This window comes from Rhipicephalus microplus, chromosome 4 (genome assembly GCF_043290135.1).
Source record: "Rhipicephalus microplus isolate Deutch F79 chromosome 4, USDA_Rmic, whole genome shotgun sequence".
Lineage (NCBI taxonomy): Eukaryota > Metazoa > Arthropoda > Arachnida > Ixodida > Ixodidae > Rhipicephalus > Rhipicephalus microplus.
The window spans coordinates 108,376,452-108,403,121 of record NC_134703.1 but is presented as its reverse complement, the minus strand read 5'-3'; the positions used below and the strand labels follow the sequence as shown (position 1 = coordinate 108,403,121).

General features: G+C 45.5%; 1 protein-coding gene across 2 annotated transcripts in view; it reads left to right on the top strand.

The window, feature by feature from the left end:
• Positions 1 to 26,670, top strand: part of LOC119172260 (glycine receptor subunit alphaZ1) — a 148,198-nt gene that overhangs the window by 115,706 nt on the left and 5,822 nt on the right. The window contains exons 3-7 of one of the 2 annotated variants that reach the window (XM_075893481.1): positions 4,661 to 4,728; positions 8,513 to 8,825; positions 10,372 to 10,506; positions 11,393 to 11,754; positions 24,039 to 25,095. In XM_075893481.1, coding sequence (XP_075749596.1) covers positions 4,661 to 4,728; positions 8,513 to 8,825; positions 10,372 to 10,506; positions 11,393 to 11,754; positions 24,039 to 24,338 — 1,178 coding nt within the window. In that variant the 3' untranslated portion in view covers positions 24,339 to 25,095. Of the gene's footprint in view, positions 1 to 4,660; positions 4,729 to 8,512; positions 8,826 to 10,371; positions 10,507 to 11,392; positions 11,755 to 24,038; positions 25,096 to 26,670 lie in introns of those variants that run through there. The other variant, XM_075893482.1, reaches the window with a different exon arrangement.

Here is a 26,670-nt window from a genome sequence, read left to right as displayed (position 1 = left end):
GTTGTAGGCCCATGTGCTCAAATATGGGTGCACGTTAAAGAACCCCAGGTGGTCGAAATTTCTGGAGCCCTCCACTACGGCGTCTCTCATAATCATATGGTAGTTTTGGGACGTTAAACCCCACATATCAATAAATCAATCAATCATTATTTAATTCGAAGGCTGGGGATCCCGTGTATTGCGCGTAGCCAGAAAGAGGACGGGCTGTATCCAAAGGGAGGTCTCTCTGTGCCAGACGCTCCATTACTTTCGCATCCGATTTTGCCTTCCTCTCCGAGTTTAATATTGTGTCTACCAAGCGCGTATGGTTGGATTTAGATATGGTCTCCTGCAGCAGGTGTTTGAGAAGGTTATATTTCACCCCAACTCTCATTTTTCCATCCATCGTATTGCAAAACTAGACCCAACGCTGTTTTCCTAGCGTCTGACAGTGAGCGCTTATTTCCTGATTAAGACTCGCGATGCGTTTTCGCAGTATTCGATTCAGACGGTGTGCTTCCCACCGGGTACAGAGGACGTTTTTTACCTCAAAAAGGTGGGCAAGCCTACTTACTCGTTTTATGGACCTTAAGATGAGTCTGTACCGTTGTGGTGGCCGACCTGACGTCTTCAACCAGCTGAGACAGCCACTTGTCATTTGGCGGGTCGTTAATGTACTCTATGCTTCTCACTCTTATCTTACGAAAGAGGTCCCAGGCTGTGCATTCGCAATGAGTGTGTTGACGGGGGGTGGGGTGGGGCGGTTGCCTGAATTTGTAATTACGTACTTACGTACTGAGAATACAGTGGTCAAAGTTTTTTTTTTGTTCCATTCCGCAACAGTTGTCACTTCTCAAGTCCTCATCCAAGTTGAACCACAAGCTGTATCTTGTGGTTGCGACAAAGGTGAGGTGTGATGTAATAATAATAATAATAATAATAATAATAATAATAATAATAATAATAATAATAATAATAATAATAATAATAATAATAATAATAATAATAATAATAATAATAATAAACATTCCCAGCTTACGCAGCCACAAAAAATTTCACACATCGCATAATTATTCTGGTATATCTCACGGCTTGCTGGAATCGCCCTTTATGAGAGGCATGTATGATGCTTAAACAGCGCTAATCACAAGGAACAGGTCGAGAAACATTTTGCCTGTTCAACCTTTCACTGTAGCGCAGTTTATGCGAAGCAGTCGGGGAACAGCTCCCTATGTCGCAATGCTTGGTAGACCCTAGTTTCGTAGACGCGCGAACTTTTTTTTTTGTTTGTGTTTGGTGATCATTCACGGGACCATGAACGGGTACACACACTGTGCCAAGTACAGGCGATAACCGAAGTGGAACGGCAGCTTAGCTTCCTGATATCGGCGTAAGGTAAATTGATTGATTGACTGACTGATTGATTACTGAATGAATTGAATTATTGATTGAAATTAAAGGTTGTCAGACCCACAACCTCATTATCCTGACCTTCGCTTCAAAAGTGAGAGCCCCGCAGGTCGTGGTATTGAATCCCGGCTGCGGCGGCTGCATTTCCGATGGAGGCGGAAATGTTGTAGACCCGTGTGCTCAGATTTGGGTGCACGTTAAAGAACACCAGGTGGTCGAAATTTCGGGAGCCCTCCACTACAGCGTCTCTCATAATCAAGTAGTGGTTTTGGGACGTTAAACCCCACATATCAATCAATAATCAAAAAGTGAGAGTGAGAGAAACTGCAGAGGAGAGGCAGCGAAGTTTGCCAGAATGTACCCGGTTCGCTACCCTACATGAGGGGAGAGAGAAGAAAAAAAGAATAGAAAAAACTAGGAGGAAAGGGAGAAGTAGTGATGCAGGGACACAAATATCAGCGTCCAGCAGGCGCACCCAGACCACCACAACCTAGCAGTATTTGTTGTGTCATCTGCCATCATCTAAAAACAGACTGAAATATCAGATGCTGTGTTTTTGCAGCCATCATAGCACTAGCGAAGCGGTTGGGGGTTTAGGTGCACATGAACACGCTTTCTATATACAGCAGTCGTGGTCACTCGCTAACTATGCATCGATCCTGTGTGCACGATCAAGAAAATAGAGCACCAGAGAGCAGCTAAATATATTTGTATTAACATTCGTATTTCCATACGCAGCAAAAAAAAACTACACGTGCCGCAATTCCTATTGCACGGCTGATTGCGAGAAAAGGAAAAGAATTTTGCGCTAACCTAATAGTGCGTACCAATAAAAAGCTCAACTAACAGGTAATCTAGGGAAGAAAATATGCAACTGCGAATTTCTTACCAACGTCTCGAGGCCATTTTTTTTTCCAACGACATGATTGTTGCTCTGATAAATTGCGATTTGGGTGTAGTAAATCTAACCAAACATAGCTAAACAACCCAAACCACTGCAAATGGAACCTAAGAAAAGAAACGAGCTGCAAATCAAGAGAAGAAAGCTCGCTACCGATAAGAACTGAGTCTAATATTATTCAGGAAAATTAATTCATGACAAAAGTGATCCGTCAGCTGTAGAAGGTAACCCTGAAGAGCACAAGAGCGTTGTACGCGTTAGTTAGTTGAGAGCACTGAGTAACCAAAAATCAGCCAAATATGAAGATGTGTGATTGCTTCCAGAGTTTTCTACGTTCCATCGACTAATGGAGTAAAGTCAAAGTTCCGAGCGCAATTTCGCATGGTGCCTTGCTCTTTTCTCTTTGCTCCTGACTTTTCTCTTTGCTCCTGACTTGACTTGTCAGAAACTCCCTTGCCGCAGTTTTTGACGTCATACATTGGTGGGCACCACAGTCATTCATCGTACGTTTCTCAGTTAATGCCGAGTGCATCATTCACTGCACAAGCTGGCGTTACTATAGCCATCAGCTACCTAGCGAAGCAATTACCTAGCGCGTTTCAGAAACCGACACCATCGAAGTTGCGTTCGAAGTTATCGATCGACCAGAATGAATGAGTGCTAGTAACTGCACCCGCTTCGCGCTCCTGTCCGTCCCCGCAATCAGGGAGAAACAGAGAGCTTACCCAGAGGTGCGTGGCACGAAGAAATTAAAGGTAGAAGCCAGGCAACTATCGCGCGACAGAATGATCGTCGTCCATTAGTTAAAGAGCCCTCTCTGAAGACGTACAGATTTAGCACTGAAGGTATTACCGTGCGGCTTACGCGCGGATCAGTAATGACGTAGCTTGTACGCTTCCTTATTGCAGAAGTACATTTAAGACGCAACGACTATGCCATAGTTTACGCTGTGGCTGCACTGTAGCTTGTGGTACAGTAGCCTCTGATGAGCTGCACATTTCGGTGGTGGTGGCGGCGTAGTAACGGAACAACGTGGCGCCTGCAAGCCTGCAGAAATTTGGTTTCGAAGGTGTGCTGGTCACGTGTGTTTGTGTTCGCCGCTTTCGAATAATCGCTGTGTCTCGATCGTGGGCTAGTCGGTGATCAGCCATTTCTTATGTTTCAAGCTCATATTTTAGAGAATGCACACTTCATTTCATGTTGGCACATTTCGTTACTGTTGGAATGTGAGTGCATGACCGTCGTCGTTGCTTGTAGCATCCACATGTTTTGCGCTGCTAAGATTGCCAGGGGTGGCCTGATTCGAAACATGGAGGAATCAAACATTTAGGAGAAAACATTGTGCAATGTAACAGGACAAAAGAAAGAAAAGGGGTAGCTCGTTCACGCCAAGCCCCTTTTTCTTACAGAAAAAGGCGTCCTTTCCTTTCTTTTCTTCTAGAAAAAGGGGCCCTCCCCATTTTTTTATTTTTTTTTGTTTGCTGCGGGAGTTCTTGCATGCGCACAGTAACGTTTTGAGATGGACATAGTGGCTAATACGAGACCTTGCAGGTTAAGTTAACTACGTGTCGACCGCGATGGCACGCTATTTCCTGAGTTACTCACCATCATCACCATCACCAGCCTGAATACGGCCACTGTAGGGCGAATGCCCCTACCATGTTCTTCCAATCAACCCAGTCCTGTGCTTGCTGCTGCCGTGCTGTACCCGCACACTACTTAATCTGATCTACCCACCCAAAATTTCTGTCTTCCCCTCGTGTGCTTGCCTTGACTTGCAGTTCAGGCTATTACACGCCACGACCAGTGGTTATCGTACATACGCGCTACATGCCCTTTTTTTTCAACTATGATAACATTAATAATAGTTTTGTTTTCTCAACCCACTCTGATACTTCAGTGTGCCTTAAGGTTACACCTATACATTTACTTTTTATTGCTCGCTGCGTACCGTACATTCGTATTTACCGCGCGATAAGCCAGTGCTACTTAGACACCCTATAACGACGTGGTGGCATCGGGATTCGTCATCAAAGTCGCTATGGTGTCAGAGCCCCGGCCTTCGAAAGACCTGAGGTTAACAACATCAGGTAATAGTTTTTTTGTTTTATACCAATTTATAAACGGTTTGCTCGTCTACTTGGGGTGGGGGTGGTTCATGGAGTGATGATGGCGCTCGAGTGGTTTTAGCCTGGGAGACCTGGTCGGTTGTCGCGGCTTACTCATTGATGAACTTCATGATGGCACCTAGCGTGAGTGCAACATAAGCCTATAACGTTGAGCCTTGTTTCGCACCATTTGTGTAAGCCTGTTTTCCGGCATAACCTGAATGAAATACTTATGCACCTTTCTGCTCTTTCTTTTATTCAGGGCATCCAACGTACGTCAAAGTGAACATATACGTGAACAGCATAGGCCCTGTCAACGCGAACAACATGGTAAGTGTTCCAAGACCAATCGATTCCGTCATATTAAATTACGATTTTTTCTAACTCCAGAAAAAAAACGATTTTTACTGTATATGAGCGTAATTACCTCTAAAACTAAAATAAAACCGGAAGCTTAGAATGACTGTGGGTGTGTTTGAAGAACAATAACTCTTTACATGTATTTTTTATATCTTGTGTCGCTTATGGGGTGCTTCACGCGGTTGGCATTTGCTCCTATAAATATAAATCAGGCAAATAAAGGTCGCATATGCAAAAGGTTCAGTCGCATGACATTATTAAGGCTGAAGACAAAATCAGAGTCAAAGGAGCACAGAATATTTTACGCATAACGGAACACAAAAGTATACACAAACCGAGGACATAACTGCACTGGAGTTCAGTGTCATGACCGCAGAATAAGATTCCCCTTCAAGTGACGCATAGAGCACAAGACACAATCCAATCAAATATATACCTTAAGCTATCGCTATAAATGTTAAAAAGTATGATCAGTAATGTTCGCGAATATCGCTCATTTCAAGTAATTTCTTTCTACTGCAGTAAATATGCGCTGGCCATGCACCTACGATACTTGCGACACTGCGGGGTTAGTACCAATAAATCGCGTATAATATCTACTGTCGTTTGTCCTTGAATTGGGGTTCACTCTCGTAAAAGATGCTGACAGCAGGATTTGTTGAACAAACAGACAAAGTTAATACGGCAACCTGAACGCCATCCCCGTTACTCGATGTACAGTTTAGGAAAACATAATTTGAAACGTAAATGGTATTTTTTATATTAACAAAGTGTACGCAAAGCATTATGGGTGCCGAAATTAGAGCAAACACCTCTTTTCTGAATTTAGCGAGAATAAAGTTTATCCTTAGCGCAGTAAACATGTTCCATGGTTCCAGAAACCAACAAGCCCAGCTTTCTGTGAGGGCGATCGAAGTCGGCATCTTTTCGCACCTTCACTTCAAGAAAGTGCAGTACCTGCGAATGTTTGTGCGTGATTGGACACGCGCGAAGCGAAACCTTTAGCCATGGGCAGAAACTTCTTCCCGAGCAGCAAACGCGCGCACACTTACGGGCTGCATTGCTTTCTGTTGGAAGTGCAACGATAAGAACCGCCAGTGCGAAACGTGCTTCGGTGTACGGCACGCAGTTTTGCGTGGACGAGGAGAGCCGCCAGAAAGGAGTGCGCACGTCCAGCGCCATCTCCTCGGTTCGTACGGACTCACAATGCGCCGGGTTGCCGTCTTCCGACTGCACGGCCCGCATTTTGCGGGACGCCGGCGCGCAGTGACCGGCAGCGAAACACTCGAGTGAGTTTCGTCAGACCTCGCCGCGATCCAGTCTTGGTGAGATAGCGACCATGTGCCGAAAGCGAAGCGCGGACAGCAACACGCGATGCGACGTGCATGCCATTTAGGTCTGTGACCGTTTTCGACGTGCGAGGTGTATCGGAAGTCAGCCCGTCCTTTTACTGTTGCAACTCGATCGCACGGAACAGCAGTCTTCTGTTGAGACGCTCAACGCTAGGCGAGATCTTCGAGTACGTATTTCTTTTTTTTTTCTTGTCTTGAGCATCAAAGGCTGGAAAGTGATTCTGCGTATCTCCAACCCTCACTTTCAGCTTCTGAAATCGTCGCGTAGTTGACAACAGAGTGCCTCGCTTTTCCTTTTTTACGCCCTTCTTGTTTTTACTTGCGCACCGCCTTGCTTACGGTAGGAACGATAGCGTGCCTTCGGAAATACTCACAGTTTCGCTCTGTATTGATAGTTGCAAACTCTTTATTGTTGTTTCTTTGTGTGCGCCTATAACTGGAGAGCTCTAATAACCGTTTCCCGTTTGTAGTCACAAAAAAAAAATCTGATTTCGTTTTTTTTTATTAAATTTCTTTTGTCGTAGGCTCAGGCGAAGTAAAGAATGACCACTTAACATGTCGCATTGATCAATAAAGGAAAACACAGTGCTCACATCACGTGGTGTATCATTTATTTAGTCTCTAGGAGTTAACTGTTTAAGTATCTCTTTGACTTTTGAGTACTAGGATGGCACGTCACCAAACGACAAAACGGTTTACGCGAGGAACACCACCACTGCAAACAAGCTTCTCTAACGACACGCTCGGCAGCCTCGGTTTTTCGCAAATTGTTTAAACACCTCATCAGGAGGGCGCCATGGCGACACATAGGTTCAAGGTCGCGTACGCCTTCCGAGAAAAACTAAGCCCACGCAAAAATGGGGAAACCTTATAGCCATAACCCGCGGCTGCTCCATTGTTTCTTGTCTCACAGCTTGACGTCACGATAAGTCTAAGCGCAAGAACACGGCGACTGGCGACGAAAGCGACGATAGAAGCCATACACTGTGGCTTGCTCTCGCTTTTCTTCGCTTCTGTGGATCGTAGGAAGCAGCGATACGGCTGCGCCGAGGAAATGAGAGTGGCGTTGAGGGTGAAGTCAAACATAACGAGGCCGTACTGCCGAACAATTCAGGATTTTTTTTTTTTGGAGGAGGAGCCTCGACGGAGACGAGTCCCCTGCAACGCATCCACTCCCCTCCCCTCACCTTTTTTTTACTTTCCTCCCTCTCCTGTTCAGAATCCCTAGAGCCGGCGCGAGTCTGAATAGTCCCTGTGACGCGTCCGCCCTTCCAGAAGCGAGTACGGGTTCCCCGTTGCGTTAGCGACGGCGGAAGCCGTTTCGCTGTCGAAAGCACGCGGCCGCCTATTTGTCTGCGTCGAGGCTAGCTGTAAATGATGGGACCGAGAAGGCAGGGAGGTCTTCTAGGTCATTTCGCCCTCTTTGGCGACTGGGCCGTGTCACGTCCAGCCGTCCTGGACGTCCTGCTGTTTTCTCGCAAAAAAAAAGGGGGGGGGGGACAAAGCTAGACCTAATTAAGAGGAAATGTGATGACTGTTTATATTGGTGCTGCTTCCTCCTGAATAAAAACATTTACTGCAACTCCTCGAGCGCCAAATATGCTTATTCATTGCTGTCCTGATTCATACTTCTTTTAACGCCAGAAGTGTTTTTCGTGCGGATAACGTTGTCTCGGTTAAACAGCTCTTAATAAGGAAAAGAGGGGAGGGTGCGCAAAGTGTCACGTTTCCGGTGAGCATCTGTCTTTTCCGTGTGCAATCTTGAAGTTACACTTCCCCTAGCCTATCAGGAAATGTACACTGCTACCAATGGCAAACCTGTCATAAAAGTAGGCAAAGTTAGAGCCTTAGAGATACAAATCGGGAGCAGAAAACTGAGTAGGTCATAAAAGTAGGCAAAGTTATAGCCTTAGAGATTCAAATCGGGAACATAAGACTGAGCAGGCAATCTGCGCGCATGCATTCATGCTTATTTTTATTGTTTTGTGTGTTCTTTAGAAAGCGACACGTTACCAAGTCATACAAAGTTAAATGGTAGATGTGGGACAAGAAGAGATCACAGTGGGTCTTGAACTGAACGGTTGTTAAAAATTAGCAGGGACAGAACACATAATGTGACGAGAAGATAGACAATGGTCATTATGGGTAACAGGCTGTATTTCAAGTGTAAACCAATGTGCGAGGAGGAGACAGGAACTTGGGTGGGGCGAAATATGCGTGTATATGCATATGCGTGTATGACATATGCGTGTATGACATATGTGTGTATGACGGGAAAGCAGCAGGCACAGTGCTGGGTCGATTCATGAAACATGGAAATGCATTTGTTTTTCAGTGGGCCTAGTCAGGATTATGATGATGATCATGGTGATGATGACGATGGTCCACAATGATTCATGTAGGAATATGGCATGGACATCTACCTGCGCCAGTCTTGGCAGGACCTGCGGTTGAACGTGAGCAAGTACGGAGTGACCACTCCAGTGACCATCAACGGCGAGGACATCATGGGCAAGATCTGGAAGCCCGACCTGTTCTTCCGCAACGTGAAGGAGGCCAGCTTCCACTACGTCACGGTTCCCAACAAGTTGGTCAAGCTGGGTCCCGACGGAGAGGTGCTGTTCAGCATGCGCCTCACGTTGCGGCTCGCCTGCTTCATGTCCTTCAGGCATTTTCCCTTGGACACGCAACGCTGTCACATTCTGCTCGGACCCTGTGAGCAGCAGTCTCCTTCACTTGCCACTCTTTCAATTACGTTTGATAATAGATCACACGCACGCCCGTAGCCTGGAATCTTTTTTTCGTATTGGTTGAGGGGGCACTTGTTGAAGGCCTTGAAGAACACCTCTTTCTAATATTCGTCGTCGCTAAAACACCCCCTCTGTTTCGGAAGGAGGGAGGGTCCCTAGAGAACTTCCTGTGGCTACGGGTCTGGTGACACCATATGAATGAGAAGTGCATTTGGTGAATTGCGAGCTCGACTCAAGTGAACCTAAACGGGCACTGTAAGAATTCTTCAACATGTTCAGAAAATGCCGATTGGTAGTCGAGGCTCCTGGGAAAATATTTGGTAAGCATTATTAAAGGGCCACTCACCACCCCAGGTTTAAAGACAAGGGGGAGATTTTTGCCTCTTCTTCCTACACACGATGCATCTTCCTCGCCCCTTAGTTCTTGAATGCACGGGAACAATATCAGCACTATAAGCGCTAGAGCCTATCAGGATTTTGCGCTTCTCGACTGCACGCTGTTATCGCCGCTTGCGAAGTTGTAAACACACAAAATGAAGTTTGATCAGTTGATTCTACACGATATTCATGTGAGACAAAGAAGAACGGATGGGCGGCTGCATGGCAAAGCAGTGCAGGAGACAAACCACACGTGATATTTTGCATATAGCAACAAATCGAGAACATGTACGCTGTAGCCGTCACGGTAGCTACTTTCTACGGCACAGTAGTGCGCCAAGAAGGACGAGAAATGTCAGAAAAGAATATAAGGCTCTTTTTTTATTTTGGGAGCCTGGCGAGGGGCTCTTCAAGCAACAAGCTGCATGAAATTGATAATTAGGCTTCAGCTAGTTAGAAAACACTCTGTTTGCAATCAAACAGTGACGCCTTAGGCGCGATTGACTGTGTTAAGTGGAATTTTTGTAGTATCATAAGCATTTTTTTCTTTACTCTGAGATGCTTGCTCTATGTGATTTACACAGTGCATGTACTTTCCACATTGTAGACTGTAGAATATTTTATATCATGATAATCCTTTCTGCAAATACTTTCTCAGGGTTTTAATAAATATAGGTCAGATGGAAGCAAATCGATATTGTGTATTTTTTATCGCAAAGGCTTAAACGTAGTGTTAGTGTGTGAGTGCATTTACAATGTGTTTGATGCGGCTGGGAACTGTACTACAAGACATGCATTCAAAGCGATGTTTACAAATAGATCTATTATATGTCACACATGTTCCCTAAGTTAGCAACATTGGTCTAGCTCAAAAACATTGCCTGGTCCAAGCAATTAAATATTAATATATTAGATTGTAACGGAGGTGCTCTTAGTATTGCAAAAGTGAGGCAATATACTAGGGTTAGATGAGTACATTAGTGTTAAATTTTCAGCCAGAATATTGTTTACTTCCAAGGAAAGCCTTGAAGTAAAAAATACATAGGTCATAGTGAACTAATAAACAAAACAATGCGGCTAAATGGCGTTGTTGTTGAGAGCAGAGTTGCAATGCTCTCACCTATATATTACAGATGCCCAAACCATAGAACAAACAGCGATTTCATGGCAAGACACGGATCCCATTGTACTTGAACGGCCCATCGAAATTCCCGAGTTTGATCTTGTACACAACTCGTACGGACATTACAACCGGGCTATCGACACAGGTGGGTATAAAACAGCGCCTTGTTCACCGGGGGCGTACATTCTTTTTATTTATCGCAGCAAAAAGTTTGGCAGTGTTCTCTGCAGTCTAAATGCAATCAAACCACAATGCCCACTTTGTTTTACTGTTTCTCAAAGTGTGCCGTGGTATTTTTCTTAAACATCAACACGATCATTCGAGCTATGAACCTATTTAGTCCACACTGTGAAATACTAGTTGGTATAAAACTAAGTCGACTGCACCAGCTCTATTTGATATAGAAATTTTGTGCTTCGAAAACATTGTGTTCAGAGTCGTGTAGCGGTCACGTGTTTTGTTCTGTGTGACCATAGTTTTGCGGTTAGTTTAAGTACGAGCCATCTAGTTCAACAATAGGTTCTTATTGAGAGCAAATGTGAAAATGTTTATAAGATACATACGAGATTTTTGAAAATTCAGGAGGCTCAAGCCATTATTATAGTAACTTGTGCTCTTATTAGTGACAGACATGGACAGCTTACGATACGCTCAAAATTACAAGGTCACCTCAGGAACTTTTCTTCGACTTTTTTTTGTGGTGATAGTAATTTGTAAATTTTGTTGGTGTCAACTTTTTGACGCGTCAACTTTGTTAGTTGACGTGTGAGACAACACAAACTATAGACCGTTAAGCTGTCACGTCTGTTAGCCGACCATTGCAGGGAGGACTTTCGTAACTTCAAGCACCTTCGTAAGAACCTTATCTTGACCTTTACAACCATAAAACAGGTTTACCATGAAGTTATTAGAACTCTCCTACCGGATAACTCAGCCTTTCATGTGAGTTACGTACAAAATAATTCGAAACTTTAGAAATACTTAATACCGCACAAACTCGTTCGCGAACTGCTCATTCTTCCCTGTCGCAGGCGTGTTCAGTTTCCTCAATGCCACGTTTACCTTGGAGCGCCAGAATGGCTACCACTTGATACAGACGTACCTGCCCACCTTCCTGATCGTCATGATCTCCTGGGTCTCTTTCTGGCTCAACGTGGACGCAACGCCCGCGCGAGTCACCCTCGGAGTCACCACGCTGCTCACCATGACCACCGTTGCGTCCGGCGTGCGCACGCAGCTGCCGCCCGTGTCATACATTAAAGCCATCGACGTGTGGATAGGCGCATGCTCTGTCATGGTCTTCGGAGCCCTGCTAGAGTTCACGCTAGTCAACTACTTGTCGAGAAGCAAACTGCGCCCCGAGGAGTTTCGCAAGTCTATCAACATATTCCATGTGAGTTTGTGCTTTTAGGCGCCTCCCAGTTGTTCAGGTACTCCTACAGTATTGTTTACATCATAAATGTTTCCATTTCATATAACTAGTGCTCATTTCTCTAGTAGTTACCTATATTCGAAATAACAATAGTTTATCGAGTTGGTTGTCAATCAGGAGTAATTTTCTTGATTCGTCGCCTAAGCAACATAAAACAGAACCACCAAAGTTATTATTTTCTCTGCATTTCCGGTGGCTCTTTTCATCTTGCAGCAATTATTTTCCTCACGAAGAAAAAAAAACAGTAAGACAGGGAAATAAAACTGGCTTGACACGAAGCCTATGTGCGCGTCCAGTGTAAAAGTTCTGGCATTGTTTCACTGTTATGATGCCGTATTCTAGCATCCAGATTGGCATTAATGGTAGTGGTAGTGGTATCAACAGGAGTGGTGTTGGTGGGGGTGGGAGTGGTGGTTGGGGTAGCAATGATTTCAGCAACGTTGTGTTGGCAGAAAACTTCCATTTTTCAGAGCTCCTTTTCAGGTACACTTAATTTGCCTTTGTTCAATCTTTTCTTATGCTTTCAGCCTCTGCGGAACCCATGTTCCAGACTAAAACATGTGCCGATTGGTTTCGATCTTTAATGAAAACATAAATACAGCAGGGTAGTTTAAGGGCTGCGACATTACCATGGAAAGGTCCATCAAATCAACCCGTATGTAACACAAAACAACAAAGATACTCATGCGTTTTGTTTTTTAAGAAAAGCTCTTAGTTGTCGAAAAATTCATCCTAGTTCTGTGATCTAACTCGAAACCGACATCCCAGAATGTTAGCAACGGGTATGAATTAGTCCCAAGTAATTCGTAAGAATTTTCTTGTGAAAATCAGTTACAAAATTTGACTTCTTTAATTCTCCCTCAACTTTGTAGGGTACCACTCAACTGCTTCAGCATTCAAGTAAAGGTTTCTATCAAGATCTTTCTGATTTAGAAAGATGCAACGTTTTTTTAATTTTCTCCATAAAAGATATGCTCTCCAATTTTCCACCCAATGTCTCTTGTGCGCATTTAAGATTGGCGATTTCTCATAAAAGAAGCAACATATTTGCCCATACGTTTCGCAAAACTCAATTTTTTTTTAAAGCTGGCTACACCTCACAAAGCATATGTCTAAGACGGAGCACGCTTTAGAGGAGAAAAAAAAAAGGGGGGGGGGGGGGGGGAGTCGGCATTACAGCGTACGAAATCGGCTTTTGGTGCCTTCGGACACTCGGCAGATGGAAAGGAAATGAACACATTGATTAATCACTTTGAACTCCCGCATCAGGACTGAAAGGCCGAGCCTCAAAGCTGCATCACGTGCTTTTTCGACGCCTCATTTCTAGTCCGCTAGGCTAGACTCAAGAGCTATGCAAGGCAGCGTCCCAACTTGCAAAAGTAGTATCAAGGTTAGCATCGTTATACATACATATAATGATGCACTCCCAGATCACCTCTTTTACCCTAGCTGTAGTGAGATCGCTGTGGTTGCATATATTATCAGGGTAGATTTCTGAGCTTATGACATGAAGTATGTGTGGATTTTAATAAAGCTCTGTTTGTATAGGCTTGACGATAGTTATAGCGCGAGTACAGAACGACAACAAATAGACAAGAGGGACACGAGCGATACCTTCCAACTGAGTTTATTGCACAGAACGCGAAAACATATTGTTACGAGTGACTGTGTTTATTTACAGATGAGGTGAAATGACGTTGTGAAATAGCAGCGTACTTCTGAAACAGGCCTAGAACGCTTCCACCTAACCACACAGTCCAGGTGCCGCTCCACTACTCTTCTTCTTCTTCCGCGCCCCGTAGGCTTGCGCATCTTCGTTTCATTTCCCCCGGCGGCAGACGAAGCTCGCCGAGCGAGTTAAACAGGCCTATGATGGTACTGCTTGAGGCGGGCTACGTGAACAATTTGCGTAGTGCGCGAACGCCGGTTATTGGCTGTGACTCGGGCGACAACGTAATTCACGTCACCGAGACGAGTGACTATCACGAATGGGCCGGAATAGTTTGCTAGAAACTTCCGGTACAATCCTTTTTTACGGACAGGAGTCCACAGCCACACGTAGTCACCAGGAGAAAATTCTACGGGGATATGCTTGGCATCGTAGCGACTCTTGCTGTGTTCTTGCGAAGACAATGTTCGAAGGCGCGCTAGTCGACGTGCTTCTTCAGCGCGACATAACGTCTGAGCGATGGACAGATCTTCCTGATGCGAGAAAGGTAATAGAGTGTCCAGAAAACTCTGTGGATTTCGTGCGTAAAGCAGAAAGAAGAGCGAATGTCCAGTAACTTCATGCTTGGCGGTGTTATACGCGTAAGTAACAAACGGTAAGACGACGTCCCAGTTCCTGTGGTCAGCATCAACGTATATCGATAGCATATTCGTGAGAGTTCGATTTGTTCTCTCACTGAGACCGTTAGTTTGCGGATGGTAAGTGGTGGAGTGGCGATAAGAGGAGCCACAGAGGCGCAAAATTTCTTCAACCACATCGGCCATAAATTGTTGTCCACGGTCACTGATGACAACCTGTGGAGCACCGTGACGCAGTATGACCCGTTGTAACAAAAAAGAAGAAACAGCGGCTGCTGTGGCCGATGTCAGAGCGTCCGTTTCCGTATAACGCGTTAAATAATCCACGCACACTATAACATATCGGTGGCCCGATGGGGTCTTAGGAAGGGGTCCGAGCAAATCGATGCCGACTTTTTCAAAAGGGGATGTCGGTGGAGGGATGGGCTGCAAATAACCTGCCAGGGCAGTGGTGGATCGCTTGTAGCGCTGACATATAGCGCAGCTGGTGACGTACTGTTTTGTGGTCTTCCACATTTTCGGCCAGTAGAACTTCTCACGTAGTCGATGTAGCGTACGTGTGAAGCCGAGATGACCGGATGTTATGTCATCGTGCGCAGAACGAAGGACGACCTGGCGCAGGCTTTCCGACACCACCAGAAGCAAGGGGAGGCCATCGGCTGAATAGTTTCTTTTATACAGCAAGCCATTTGAAATTTTAAAGTGCTTGTCGACGGAGTTATGTGCAGCTTCGAGCAAGGGTTTCAGGGTAGGGTCACGCTGCTGCTCACGTTTGAAGCTGCTGGTATCTGGGAAGTTGGACGAGACAGAAACTAAATAGTCATCAATGTCATTGTCGTCAGCACTGGTGTGTACTGAAGGAAGGCGGGACAAGCAGTCGGCATCTGTGTGACATCGTCTACTCTTAAAGGTAACAGAAAAGCTGTACTTTTGGAGGCGCAACGCCCAACGAGCCAGCCGGCCAGACGGGTCACGAAGTCCCACAAGCCAGCATAGTGAGTGGTGATCGGTCACTATTGTGAACTCGCGGCCATGTAGATACGGTCGGAACTTCTGAATGGCGAAGACGACTGCTAAGCACTCGAGCTCGGTGACGGTGTAGTTCGTCTCTGCTCGGGTCAGTGTCCGACTGGCATATGCTACGACGTGCTGGCGGCTGTTGCAGAGTTGGACCAGCACAGCACCAACACCTAGCCCACTAGCATCAGTATGAATTTCAGTCAAAGCATCAGGATCAAAATGCTTTAGGATGGGTCCTGAAGTCAATAAAAACTTTAGCTGTTGAAATGCAGCCTCACATTTATCATCCCACAAGTACGGTGTATCTTTATGAAGAAGGGACGTCAGTGGTGAGGCAAGTTGTGCGAAGTTCTTGATAAATTGGCGGAAATATGAGCACAGACCCAGAAAACTTCGCAGGTCCTTCACTGTTCGTGGTGGTTCAAAGTTGCGAACCACTGCGGTCTTCTGTGGGTCTGGTCGCACGCCTTCTTTATCCACGAGAAAGCCTAATACGAGGGCTTGACGTTCTCCAAAATGACACTTCTTTGAGTTTAAAACAAGGCCAGCTTCGCGTAAGCTTCAAACACAATGACAAGCGGTTGTTATGCTCTTGAAAAGTCTTGCCGTAGATAATCACGTCATCTAAATAGCACATGCAAATTTCCCATTTTAGTCCACGGAGTACTGTATCCATAAATCTCTCGAATGTCGCTGGAGCATTGCACAAACCAAAAGGCATAACGTTGAACTCAAAGAGACCGTCTGGTGTTACGAAGGCCATCTTCTCTTTATCTACGGGTTGCATAGGAATTTGCCAATACCCAGAACGCAAGTCAACAGAAGAAAAATAGGAGGCAGAATGCAGGCAGTCCACGGCGTCATCTATACGTGGCAAAGAGTAGACGTCTTTTTTTGTGATGGCATTTAGGCGACGATAGTCTACGCAGAATCTCCATGAATTATCCTTTTTCCTCACTAGAATGACAGGAGCTGCCCATAGACTAAACGATTCTTGTATGACGCCCTTCTTTAGCATGTCTTCAACTTGCTCAGCGATGACTTTCCTTTCAGAAGGCGATACGCGATAGGGCTTCTGGCGTATTGGTGGTGCTTGGCCTGTATAGATGCGGTGTTGCGTACGTGAAGACGGTGGCGTAACGGTAGACGTCTCGTCTTGGACAAAGTCAAAGACTGAGGCGTAGCGTGCGATCACCTCTTGCAGCAGCGACCGTTCAGTTGATGGAAGTGACTTGTTAATCATACGGTCAATGCTGGCAGAATAGTCGGGGTACGAGTTGGCGTGGGGTTTCTTTACATCCACCGACAGTTGGAGTGACCGTATGGTAAGAGTACTTTGCTCTTGAAAGCTTGCCAATTTAAGTCCTGCAGGCAGATATATGGGCTGCGCGGAAACGTTCACAGTCCACAAATCGGCACAACCATCGACGGTAAGCACGAGGCAACGAGGCACAATAACGTTTTTTTTAAGTGCGTTACTGAAGTTCGGCTCGGCTAAACCGTAGTAAGAACCCGCACAAGAACGCGAAGAGTTTACACGCACAAACATTGCGGTATTTGGGGCCAAGCGGACGTCTTCACACACAGAAAACACTTCCAAGCAGTCATCAACGGTATCTTTCGTCAATGGAGACGGCAACACGGGACGAAAAATAATTCCACCACTACCACAATCTAGAGTTGCACCACATTCCCGCAAAAAATCTATACCTAGAATGACGTCGTGGGTTGCTCGTGCAAGCACCGTTAGTTCAGCTCGAAACGTTTGATTTCCTACAGAAAGTAAAACAAAACAAACTCCAAGCGGGCTCAACGTTTCTCCCCCCTACGCCACGGAACGTAGCACTCCGATTCCAAGCAAACATTACTTTCGTCCCAAGGCGATTTTTAAAAGACATACTCATTATGGAAACGGCAGCAGCAGTATCAACTAGTGCAACAGTACTCACATTGTCTACAAAAACACTCACTTTGTTCTCAACCATCACAACACAAGGGGGTCTTGCGGAAGATGATTTTGCGGCCTCGCCCCCTTTGGTCGCACCAGTTAGTTTCCCAGTGGTGGTGGCGTCCCCGAGCGGCGACGCGGAGACGGGGATCGCTGTTGGCGTGCGGGTGGAGGGGTAACGCTGCGGTCGGAGCAAGGCGAGTCAGCACGTGCTGCGTGTTGCTGTTGGAAAGAGCCCTGAAATGGTCGAGACTCGCCAGCAGGTACGTACGGCGTGTACACGTTGAATCGTGGAGCTCGCTGCTGGCGACGGTAGCAGTACCTAGCGATGTGTCCAGGTAGCCCGCAGTTGTAGCAAGTACGGGTGTCGCGTCTAGTCGTCCCCGGTGAAGTAAACCTCGTCGGTTGATAAAAGCCGGGCGATGGTGGTCGAGGAGTAAATCGCTGTGACGCAGCTTGCCTGCGTTCCTGGTTTTCGAGTGGTCGTTCACTCCGTCGTTCGAACCGATCGGTGTAATTCGGGCGAGGCTCAAAGCAGCTCTGTCGCATCCGAGGTACCAGTGGTTCACGGGGCCGTTGGCTGAATGCACACTGATGGCAGACACCAGCGGTGTCCACAGCTCCCAGTTGAACAAGTTCTTCCTTAACCACTCGTCTTATAAGAGAAGAGATGTCGTCCTGTGATGGAAGGTTGACACTTGCAATCGTGGGCACATTCTCAAGACGTCCAAATTTTGGTAGGATTCTCCTCCTCTTTAGCGCTTCAAACGCTCGGCAGTGTCTCCTTAGGTCGGAAGGTGTGCGTAAGTCTTCCTTAGTGATAAGGAAATTGTACACGTCTTCCGCGATTCCCTTGAGCAAATGACCTACCTTATCTTCGTCACACATGGTCGCACTCACGATTCCGCAAAACTTCAAGACGGCCTCGATGTAGGTGGTACATGTTTCGCCAGGTAACTGAGCTCTGCGTGAAAGCGTTTGCTCCGCCTGCTTGACCTTAGCTGTTGAGTCACCAAAATACCTCTTCAGCTCGTCCACGAAAATGTCCCATGTGGTCAATGCACTCTCATGGTTGTCGAACCAAAGAGACGCGGTGCCGACGAGAAAAAACACCACGTTCTCGAGCTGCTTAGCAGTGCTCCAGCGGTTGCTGCGACTCACTCTTTGGTAGTGCTTGAGCCAGTCGTCAACATCGTCATCCGGCTGCCCCGAAAAGGTCCTCGGCTGACGTTCCGGCATGCCGCAGCGATGTTGTCCTGGCGGGTGAGCGTGTTGCTCATCAGCAACGAGGTTGTTATGGCCTGCTCCCGCGTCCTCCATGTCTGGTAGCTGTGGTGGCAAGCCTGCCAAGCGTCTGCTCCGTCGCAGAATCGGTAGAGCTTGGTCGTCCTGATCGATGTACCCGGCACCTTCCACCAAACTGTTACGAGTGACTGTGTTTATTTACAGATGAGGTGAAATGGCGCTGTGAAATAGCAGCGTACTTCTGAGACAGGCCTAGAACGCTTCCACCTAACCACACAGTCCAGGTGCCGCTCCACTACTCTTCTTCTTCTTCCGCGCCCCGTAGGCTTGCGCATCTTCGTTTCAATATAAACTCAAATGCCATGGCTACTGCACAATAAACTCAGTTGGAAGTTATCGCTCATGTCCCTCTTGTGTCTTTGTTGTAGTTCTGCTCTCGCGCTATAACTATCGTCATGTCATACCAACTAGCCCAAACTGCCACACTTCTAAGTTGTATAGTCCTGCATAGCTTAGGGATAGGCGGAGGTAGACCCAGCGCAAAAATTGAAGCTCTTAGTGATTTATTTATAGATGGGCGGGACGTCTCTCTTCTTTATGGCCTTGATTTTGCCGGTATCGGGCTGACCAAATTATTTTATATGCAAGGAAGCTGCTGCTTAGCGTCCACCACATGAAACGCATGACAGTCACACCTGCTTCATGACAGTAACAAATTGAACTGGGGCCTTCTCAGAATCAACAAGCTTGTATCCAAGGTCACACGTCAATCAGTTTCATTGACAGACACCCGCAGCGAATATCGGGTCCGCCCACCCTGTTTGCTCTCTCTGAGGAGCAGTGCTCACGCCGCAACACCAGTGAGCAGCAGCACGGTTCATCTATCTGCTTCATGGCGCAGACTATGCACACATGCACGCAGTAGTAAAAGTTACATCATCACTCGGTTGCGATATCTCACATTCAATTTCACCACGCGCACGACGTATTCACTCACAGCCGCGTATACACTCGCAGCCAGTAGACCACCGTGGCAGAGGACAAACGCCCACGAACGCACCTCATGGAGGCGCGTGTTGAATTGGCAAAAAGCGCGACAATCAAGCTGATGGTTATGCACTGCGGAAACGTTGACTGAGTGGCGGCGTGACGTGTACGCACGTGGTGTTTCTTTGCTAATCGCCGCAAATTCCCAACATGTGTTCCTGACGCCACGCGTTCCGCAGTATCTTGGTGTCATGGCCGCCGTGTAGCGAGCTCGAAACAAACTCGACTTCCCGAGAAACTTGGGCCACCCTGCATGGGACCCATTATCGCTGAATGGTAGTTTCAGACGGTAACTGGTAATTTCAGACGGGTTGGCACTACTTAATTTCACGCCAGCCTGCTTTTCGCGTAGCAGAAGAAGCACGTGTGGTATGCTTGCAGCCTGGCGACCCCTGGCGGCATGTAGTGTAATTCGTGACGTCATCGCATACCCAGTATGTAGCAGCTTCCTGTTTAAGTTTTTGTTTTTACTCATTCTTTAATGCTTATTTAAAGTAATTTACGAGACTTCCAACAAAATGAACCACGCTAGCTGTTACAGGACTGTTAATACCATTTGAAAACAAGGCTGTTTCAATATGGTCGAAAAGGTGCCGAAGTTCCCCTTTAAGCCACTCTGAGAAACGGCTAAACTAATGCAACCGACAAACAGTGAGGGAATTTTATAGACAATTTAGAAGAACTGTGTTTCATTTCAATACGTCATTCGGTACCGTTATTTTGTCAAGCATCTATTGCTGTAACCACAGATGCGCGCGTAGATCATTTTGGGAAGCAAATTCACGACTTCCGGGTCTTCGCGCATCGCTCTTGTGTCATCGCGAGCAGAGCCGCATAACGCCACCCACGAGAGTCAAATTCGTTTCTAAAAGCCCTCTTCAAACGTTCATACTCATCCACGCCGCTGCAAGGGCTATCAAAGTCACCCATGTATTCTTCATTTTTATTCTGCCCTCTTGGGGTCGAGAAATGACTTGGAAGATGATTTACAGTAATCTCTGAAATATGAGTTTTTTCCGACTGGGGGCGCAATTCTGGGTTTGCTCCCGCAGCACAAAGTAAGAAGGCGTAATATAAGCGAAATTTGTCGAGAGGGGGGGGGGGGGGGGTGTATAAAGGCGTTCTTCAAAGGTGGGAAGAGTCTAGGAGGGGGTATATTTGGTCCCGTAGCACTGGTGGAGACGAAAAACTGTCGAGCAATAAAGAAACAGCAGCATCCGAGCAAGAGCCCAAATGATCATAGCTGGAGCAAAGAGATTCATTCACGCCTAGAAAACAAACAAGGAAAAGCTCTGAACAATATAGATACATAGAAACCTTAAAGTTGAAGGCCTTCAAGCCTCAATTCAGTAGCCTGGTGATGGCCAGAGATAAAAGTGACAAACTTCTTGGAAGATTTTGTTGTTTGTCTACTCGCGCCTATGTTGCAAGGATGACAACGTTTCGCCAACAGATAGCACCCCAAAATAGCGAAGTGACATGCCTATGAAGACACGTCGAAACGCACCTAGTGTACTGACGTTTCTGTTTGGAGATGCACGCAGACAGAAACTCGCTGTTGCGTACATTTTGACGCCGTCGCCCTCGGCAATTTTGTAACGTGACGGTTTCGCGCTTGCCCGACTGTAAAGGCGCAGTGAAGATGCATTAGCAGCAAGCGAAATATTTGTTGTTCTTTTTTGCGATTAGTGTAATTGCAGATGATATTTCACTCAAGTTGCCTGCGAAATCCACATGCCACCATGTCAGATGATCAGTAAACGTTTCTTTTTTCCTAAAAAAAAAACACCTAAGTGTGACGCTGGAACCTTTTTTTTCCCTCAGAAAAAAAAAAACACTTAAGTAGAGCGCTGAATCTGGTTCTTTCTATATATAAATAATTCCTTGTAATTTTCTTGTCCTTAATATTATAATTACAGGTTCTTTGCTTGAAAAAATAATACAATTCTGTGTTATTTTTAAATTTCGCTTCAGAAACCGCGTCTATAAGTATGTGTGATATGCAATTTTTCAAGTTTTTCTTTATTTGTACTATTATTACACTAACGCTACGAAGTGTCCTAGCGTCCTGAGCATTGCTACGTTGGAGCTGTAACACAACTCGCAAGATAATACAATTCTTTTTTACCGGTAGATAATCATCTGGGCCCCAACAGACGATCCTGAAATTTGTCAACGTGATGCTTAGTACTGGTGCGGGAACTTTAAAGAGGTGTCACCAATTGCGTTTTCTGTTCATGGGATATCTCGCTTATGAAGCGCTTTCTCGCGATAAGGTTGGTTCTTTTGGAATTTTGAACGTTTTGTTTCATAGTGCGAGATGAATTATACTCCTCATTGGTGTCTCTTGAACAACATCGCTGACGTCGCCATTAGTTCCCTTTTAAATAACAGCGCAAGACAGCAGGCCGGAACATACTACGATCTCCTGATGTTAGCACTCTTTCAAATCTTTCATATCTTGAATATTTCAGTGGGAGTTCTTCTAGAACTGCGGAAATGTCAGATGAGCCTGCTTCTGATATCATGTTCAGATATCGTCCTCTTCCTTTTCTCTGGTGTGACAACGTGAAATATCTAGTGACACCAGCCCAAAAAAAAAAGAATAAAGAAAGTGCTATATTGGCTTCGATGAATATTCTACTTATTAGACGATCTGATTACCCCGTGGGCGTTCCCGATTTCCAGAAAATACTGAGCATGGTTTTGCAGATGTAGCCAAGAAGCAAAGATCCTAGCTAACAACACACATTAACCAACAACGAAGTATTTCGACAGCTTTCCTGGTTACGAAACTGCATCTTCATGCTACCGGAGAACTTCACACGCTCTGCAAAGTGGCAGTGCCGTGATGCCACTCCTTGATCGGAGGGCTTCGTTTCAGAACTGCAGGCACTGTGGTTGCCGGTGCGTGATAGAAGTTGAAACACTCGCTTTGTGGCAGTCATTGTTTTCCTGATGACCACCCGCTTGTCAATACATTTCGGAGTATAAAATTTCAGAATGCTGCGCGTTTAAAGGGGCCTTCTAGTGCTGGGATGCAGTACAAACGGTACGGGCGTGATCCACCACTCCGTCTGGAATCACGCAAAGAATAAGGTGCTTAGCTGTTTACCGACTGTTTGAAGACTGGCCATGCAAGAAAATGAGTGCATGTGCGAGTACACGCCAAGTAGCTTGTCTTCACAAATTGGATCCGTGCACGCAATTGTGATACAAGCCACGTCGCCTTGCCAAACCGAAAGAAAACGATCGATGTTAATGTCTCTGGCCGAGACACTTGCCTTTGTGGCACTTTACCGTGGCGTAGAATCCTCCTCCTACTTGTTTCTTGTGTGAAATAACCAATCAAAAAGCGTCGTAAGTGCGCCTATCAGGAAATGCGACGACTGTCCTGAACGATTTCGACTGGCTGGCCGTACGTTCATCTACCGCCCCTGCGATATTCAATACGATAGCTTGAGAGTGGCTGGAGGTCCTCTGTCATGCGGGCTCACTCCGAGCTGCTAAAAGCGCCGATAAAACCAGATGTCGTGTCATCAAAGAGGCAGCATCATTTTGCGAAGTCAACCTTCGTGGTGTAGTGAAGTTTTATGCAAAAAGGGTCATCAGAACAGTCAAGCTGTATCTCTCCAGCTTATCACATGGCCTTTCACAGCTTGTCATGCCATCACATGATTAGAAAAAAAAAACCATCGTGTGATGACATCACAGGTCACCAAAGTTTGGGAAGTCACGTAGGGCTGATATCACATCACGTCGATGCGACAGCGTCGTCACCTGCCTGTGGGCCTACCAGAGTAAGATGAAATAAGGGGCGCCGGTAAAACTACTTAAGCCGCAGAAAGCTTCCAGTGCCTGCGATCTCGAGAGAGAGAATAGTGTATCTTTATTTCGTCATTTTTTAAGTGACTCGAGAGCAGTGCAAGGCCACGCTCGAGAAAAGGAAGGGGGTGGTTGCTGAGAAGTAAAAATAAGAAGGAGGCTTTGAGCCTAATTTCATCTTAGGGAAATGCACGAGGAACCTTGTGACTTCTTTTTGTGTTTTTTTTTCGACAGGCATAGTCTTACTTCAAAATAGCATGCTACGATATTCAATATTGGCATCTTCCAAGATGAAGTTGCTCCAAAATGAAGCTTGCGATTAACCGGGAAGTCCATATGTAAAACAAAAACAAAAATAACCTCGTATTAGATGCCTTTTTCAATCAGGTGCGGCAGTGAACCTGGCGGTCGTCATTATAGAGAACCGAAACTGAGGCTTCGTGACGGAAAACTATCAAGGAACTCGCCTAATGAGGAGGAAGAGGTAGAGGAAGGAAAGGCAGGAAGGTCAACTACGCGAGCGTCCGGTTTGCTATCCTACACCTGGGGAAGGGTGTTGAGGGATGAAAAGAAAGACAAAAAGAAGACTGCTTTTTGACTATATTTTTACTCACGTAATCATTTATCTATGTTGATTTTGATCTCAGCGTGTGAGCGTCCTTTCAGTCCAGGTCGTACAATGCTTACAGCGCATTTTGTTGTTTTCTGTAGCAGCGATCAGTGTCTTAGTGTGCTCATACTTTCACGCACTCACCTCACCATGATGGTTAACAGCACTGATACGCCACTATACGTAATAGCAACCAAATTAGGGTGTAAAGTTTTTAAGTGTTGACTGTTGTTGTTTCTTCAGCTTTGCAAGAACCGAACCTGGGACTCCGAAGCCTTTGAAGAAGAGGTCAGCTTTAGTGACGAGCACAGTGTTCCCACTTTCAAAAACGCTATCACGACCGCCTTGTTTCGCAATTTAACACGTCAGTGTCACCACTTTTTTTTTTGTTTCGATTGTGTTACGGCCAAGGCTACTTTTCCCACGCAGTTGTTGTTTGTTTGCGTTCAGCTTGTTTCGTTGGCTTCGTGTATATTGCTGCACACATTTACCCATGTATTTTGGTTCTTGGCCGCTTCCTCCGAGCGTCACTGTTTGCGGTGATCAAAACCACTTCCGGAAAGTCAAGCCCGCCGGCAAACCACTCTCTCGCGTGCCGTAAAGTTCAACTCCCGCGCTCGGCTCGCATTATTCACGTGCAGCGCCTGCGAATCGCGCCTTCAGAGCCTCATTTAGTAATAGCCAATGTTGGGTTGCTCCTTAATGGCGTACGACGTGAGCCACGTCGCCAAACTTGACGCCGAAGCGAAGCATTTGAAGAGCACGAGCAGTTTTTTCAGAGGGAACGTAGTTCTCGTGGGACCGTTCCGGAAACTTGGCGCTAAGCGTTCAACCCAGCTGCGAAGACGTCGTATCGCGTGCGGGAAAAGTTAGCTAAGTACCCGTTAACCGCAGCACTTTCGTCTCCAGCACTATAAACTTTACTGGTGGCGATTGCGCAACTCGTCATTTAAATAACGTGACAAAATTGGGCTTGTTCGCACTGTACAAACTTTAGGTTAACGATAATTAGGTGTTAACTACTTACTCTCTTCTCTTCCATCTTTCCTATTTTTCTCTTTGCGTTCCTACGAAGCGTGACCGCTCGTGCGAGAAAGAGGGAATTATATGTGAAATGCAGATATTTCCTGACCTTTGCAAGCCGTATGAAGCATACAAACACGTGCTATTCTGCGTTTGGCACTGACGATCATCACGACCACTCGTATTCCCTTCTCAGCGGCTTTTAATGTTTGGCAAACGGAAAAAAAAGGAAAAGAGATGGAAAGAATTTTGTGTGTATTATTAACGCACGCACTATGTGACTTTGCATGCTTTTTTTCAAATTGTTTTTTTTTTCCAAATTTGCGCCAGGATTGCACCAGGTGCACATATCATTCTCGATGCTTGCCAGCATGTTGCATGTCTTAAAGCATTTTGTCTTTTTTTTACTCTTTTTTTCTCAGCCATTAGGGCTAAAAAAGGTATTTTCAGTTCTCTTGAAGATAGGCTGCTGATACAAGTTGAATGTTGTGTATTTCGGTTGAAAAGTTTCATATACCTCTTGTATAATTGCTATATTTCTGGAAGTTCGAATAATATTTTATTTTAGAGTTTTAGAAATTCTTTAGGCATCTACGTTAAGCATGCCGTTATTATAGTGCATGGCAAAACATATAGTAACCTCGAAATATGCTCATCGTAAAAGGGGTTTTATGCTTGTATAAAAAATTCACATTGCTATGGCACTAACAATGTTGTCCTAATAACTCTACAGTAAAGATAAAAAGAAAAACGTTGCTACTCGTTATGTTAAGCCTGTGGCCTATGATTCGTGAATTTACCATGCATAATCACCAAATCAAAGGGTATGCGTAAATAATTGGTGAAAGTTTCAAAAAAGGAAAGCTAAAAAAACGAATATTCAGCGTTTATTTTGACCAGTTGTTCAAGGTTTTGCTGCGTTCTCCGCGTCACAATTCCTCACTTGTTTTCTCTGTTTTTACCGTCGGGCTACATCAGCATTTATTTCAGTTTTTGTAAACAAACTATAAATAAAGAAGTGGTTTTTAAGGTGTTCGAGCAACAAGAAGTTTTTTATGGGTAGTTAAGGCCGACGAAAGTGCGCGATGAAGATTTTATACGCCTACTGTAGATTTTTTTGTGGTACTGCTGTCTTCCTTGCTCTCGCGAGAGTGTACTCTAGCGTTGCTAGTGCACTCCAAGCAATTTTGATCTCAATTACCCACACTATACTCTCGTACGTATTCCTTGTTCGGGGTTTTACAGCTATCAACTGAAAATATGCAGATCGCCAGCCATGTACGTGCTGATTTTTTACTGAAGTCGTAAAACTTGTGTAGTAACATCGTTCACACAGTGTTCGGACAGCTAATTGTGCCTCCTGCTAAGAACTAACATCTTGCTAAAAAGCAAAAGGTTTACATAGGTATACTACATTCAGAGATAAGAAGATTTTTTGTTGTACCCGTGGAAGCACTTGAAACATGGTTATTGGAGTCGAGTCAATGTATGCGTATTTTTTCTAATGCGAAGTGTGCGCCTGTACGTTATTAACGTGCGTCTTCGGAAAAAGAAAGGGTGTAATTTTAGAAATGTGCAGGTACAAACTCATGATATCGCAAGGAAGGAAGGAAAGAAAATAGGAGGAAAAGAATGGCACGGAGGTTAACCAGCCTATACGCAGCCGGTTTGCTACCCTGCGCATGAAAGGATGATGGGAGAGATGAAATATAGAAAGGAGAGAGGGAAGAGAGATAAACACAGCACATTCGGCAGCACACGCGTGCACACTCAGTCATACTGCAGTCTTGTCGTTAGTGGTGTGTGACATTGCTGTTACAGCCGCTTGTTCAAGCCCGTGTACCGCAGCCGT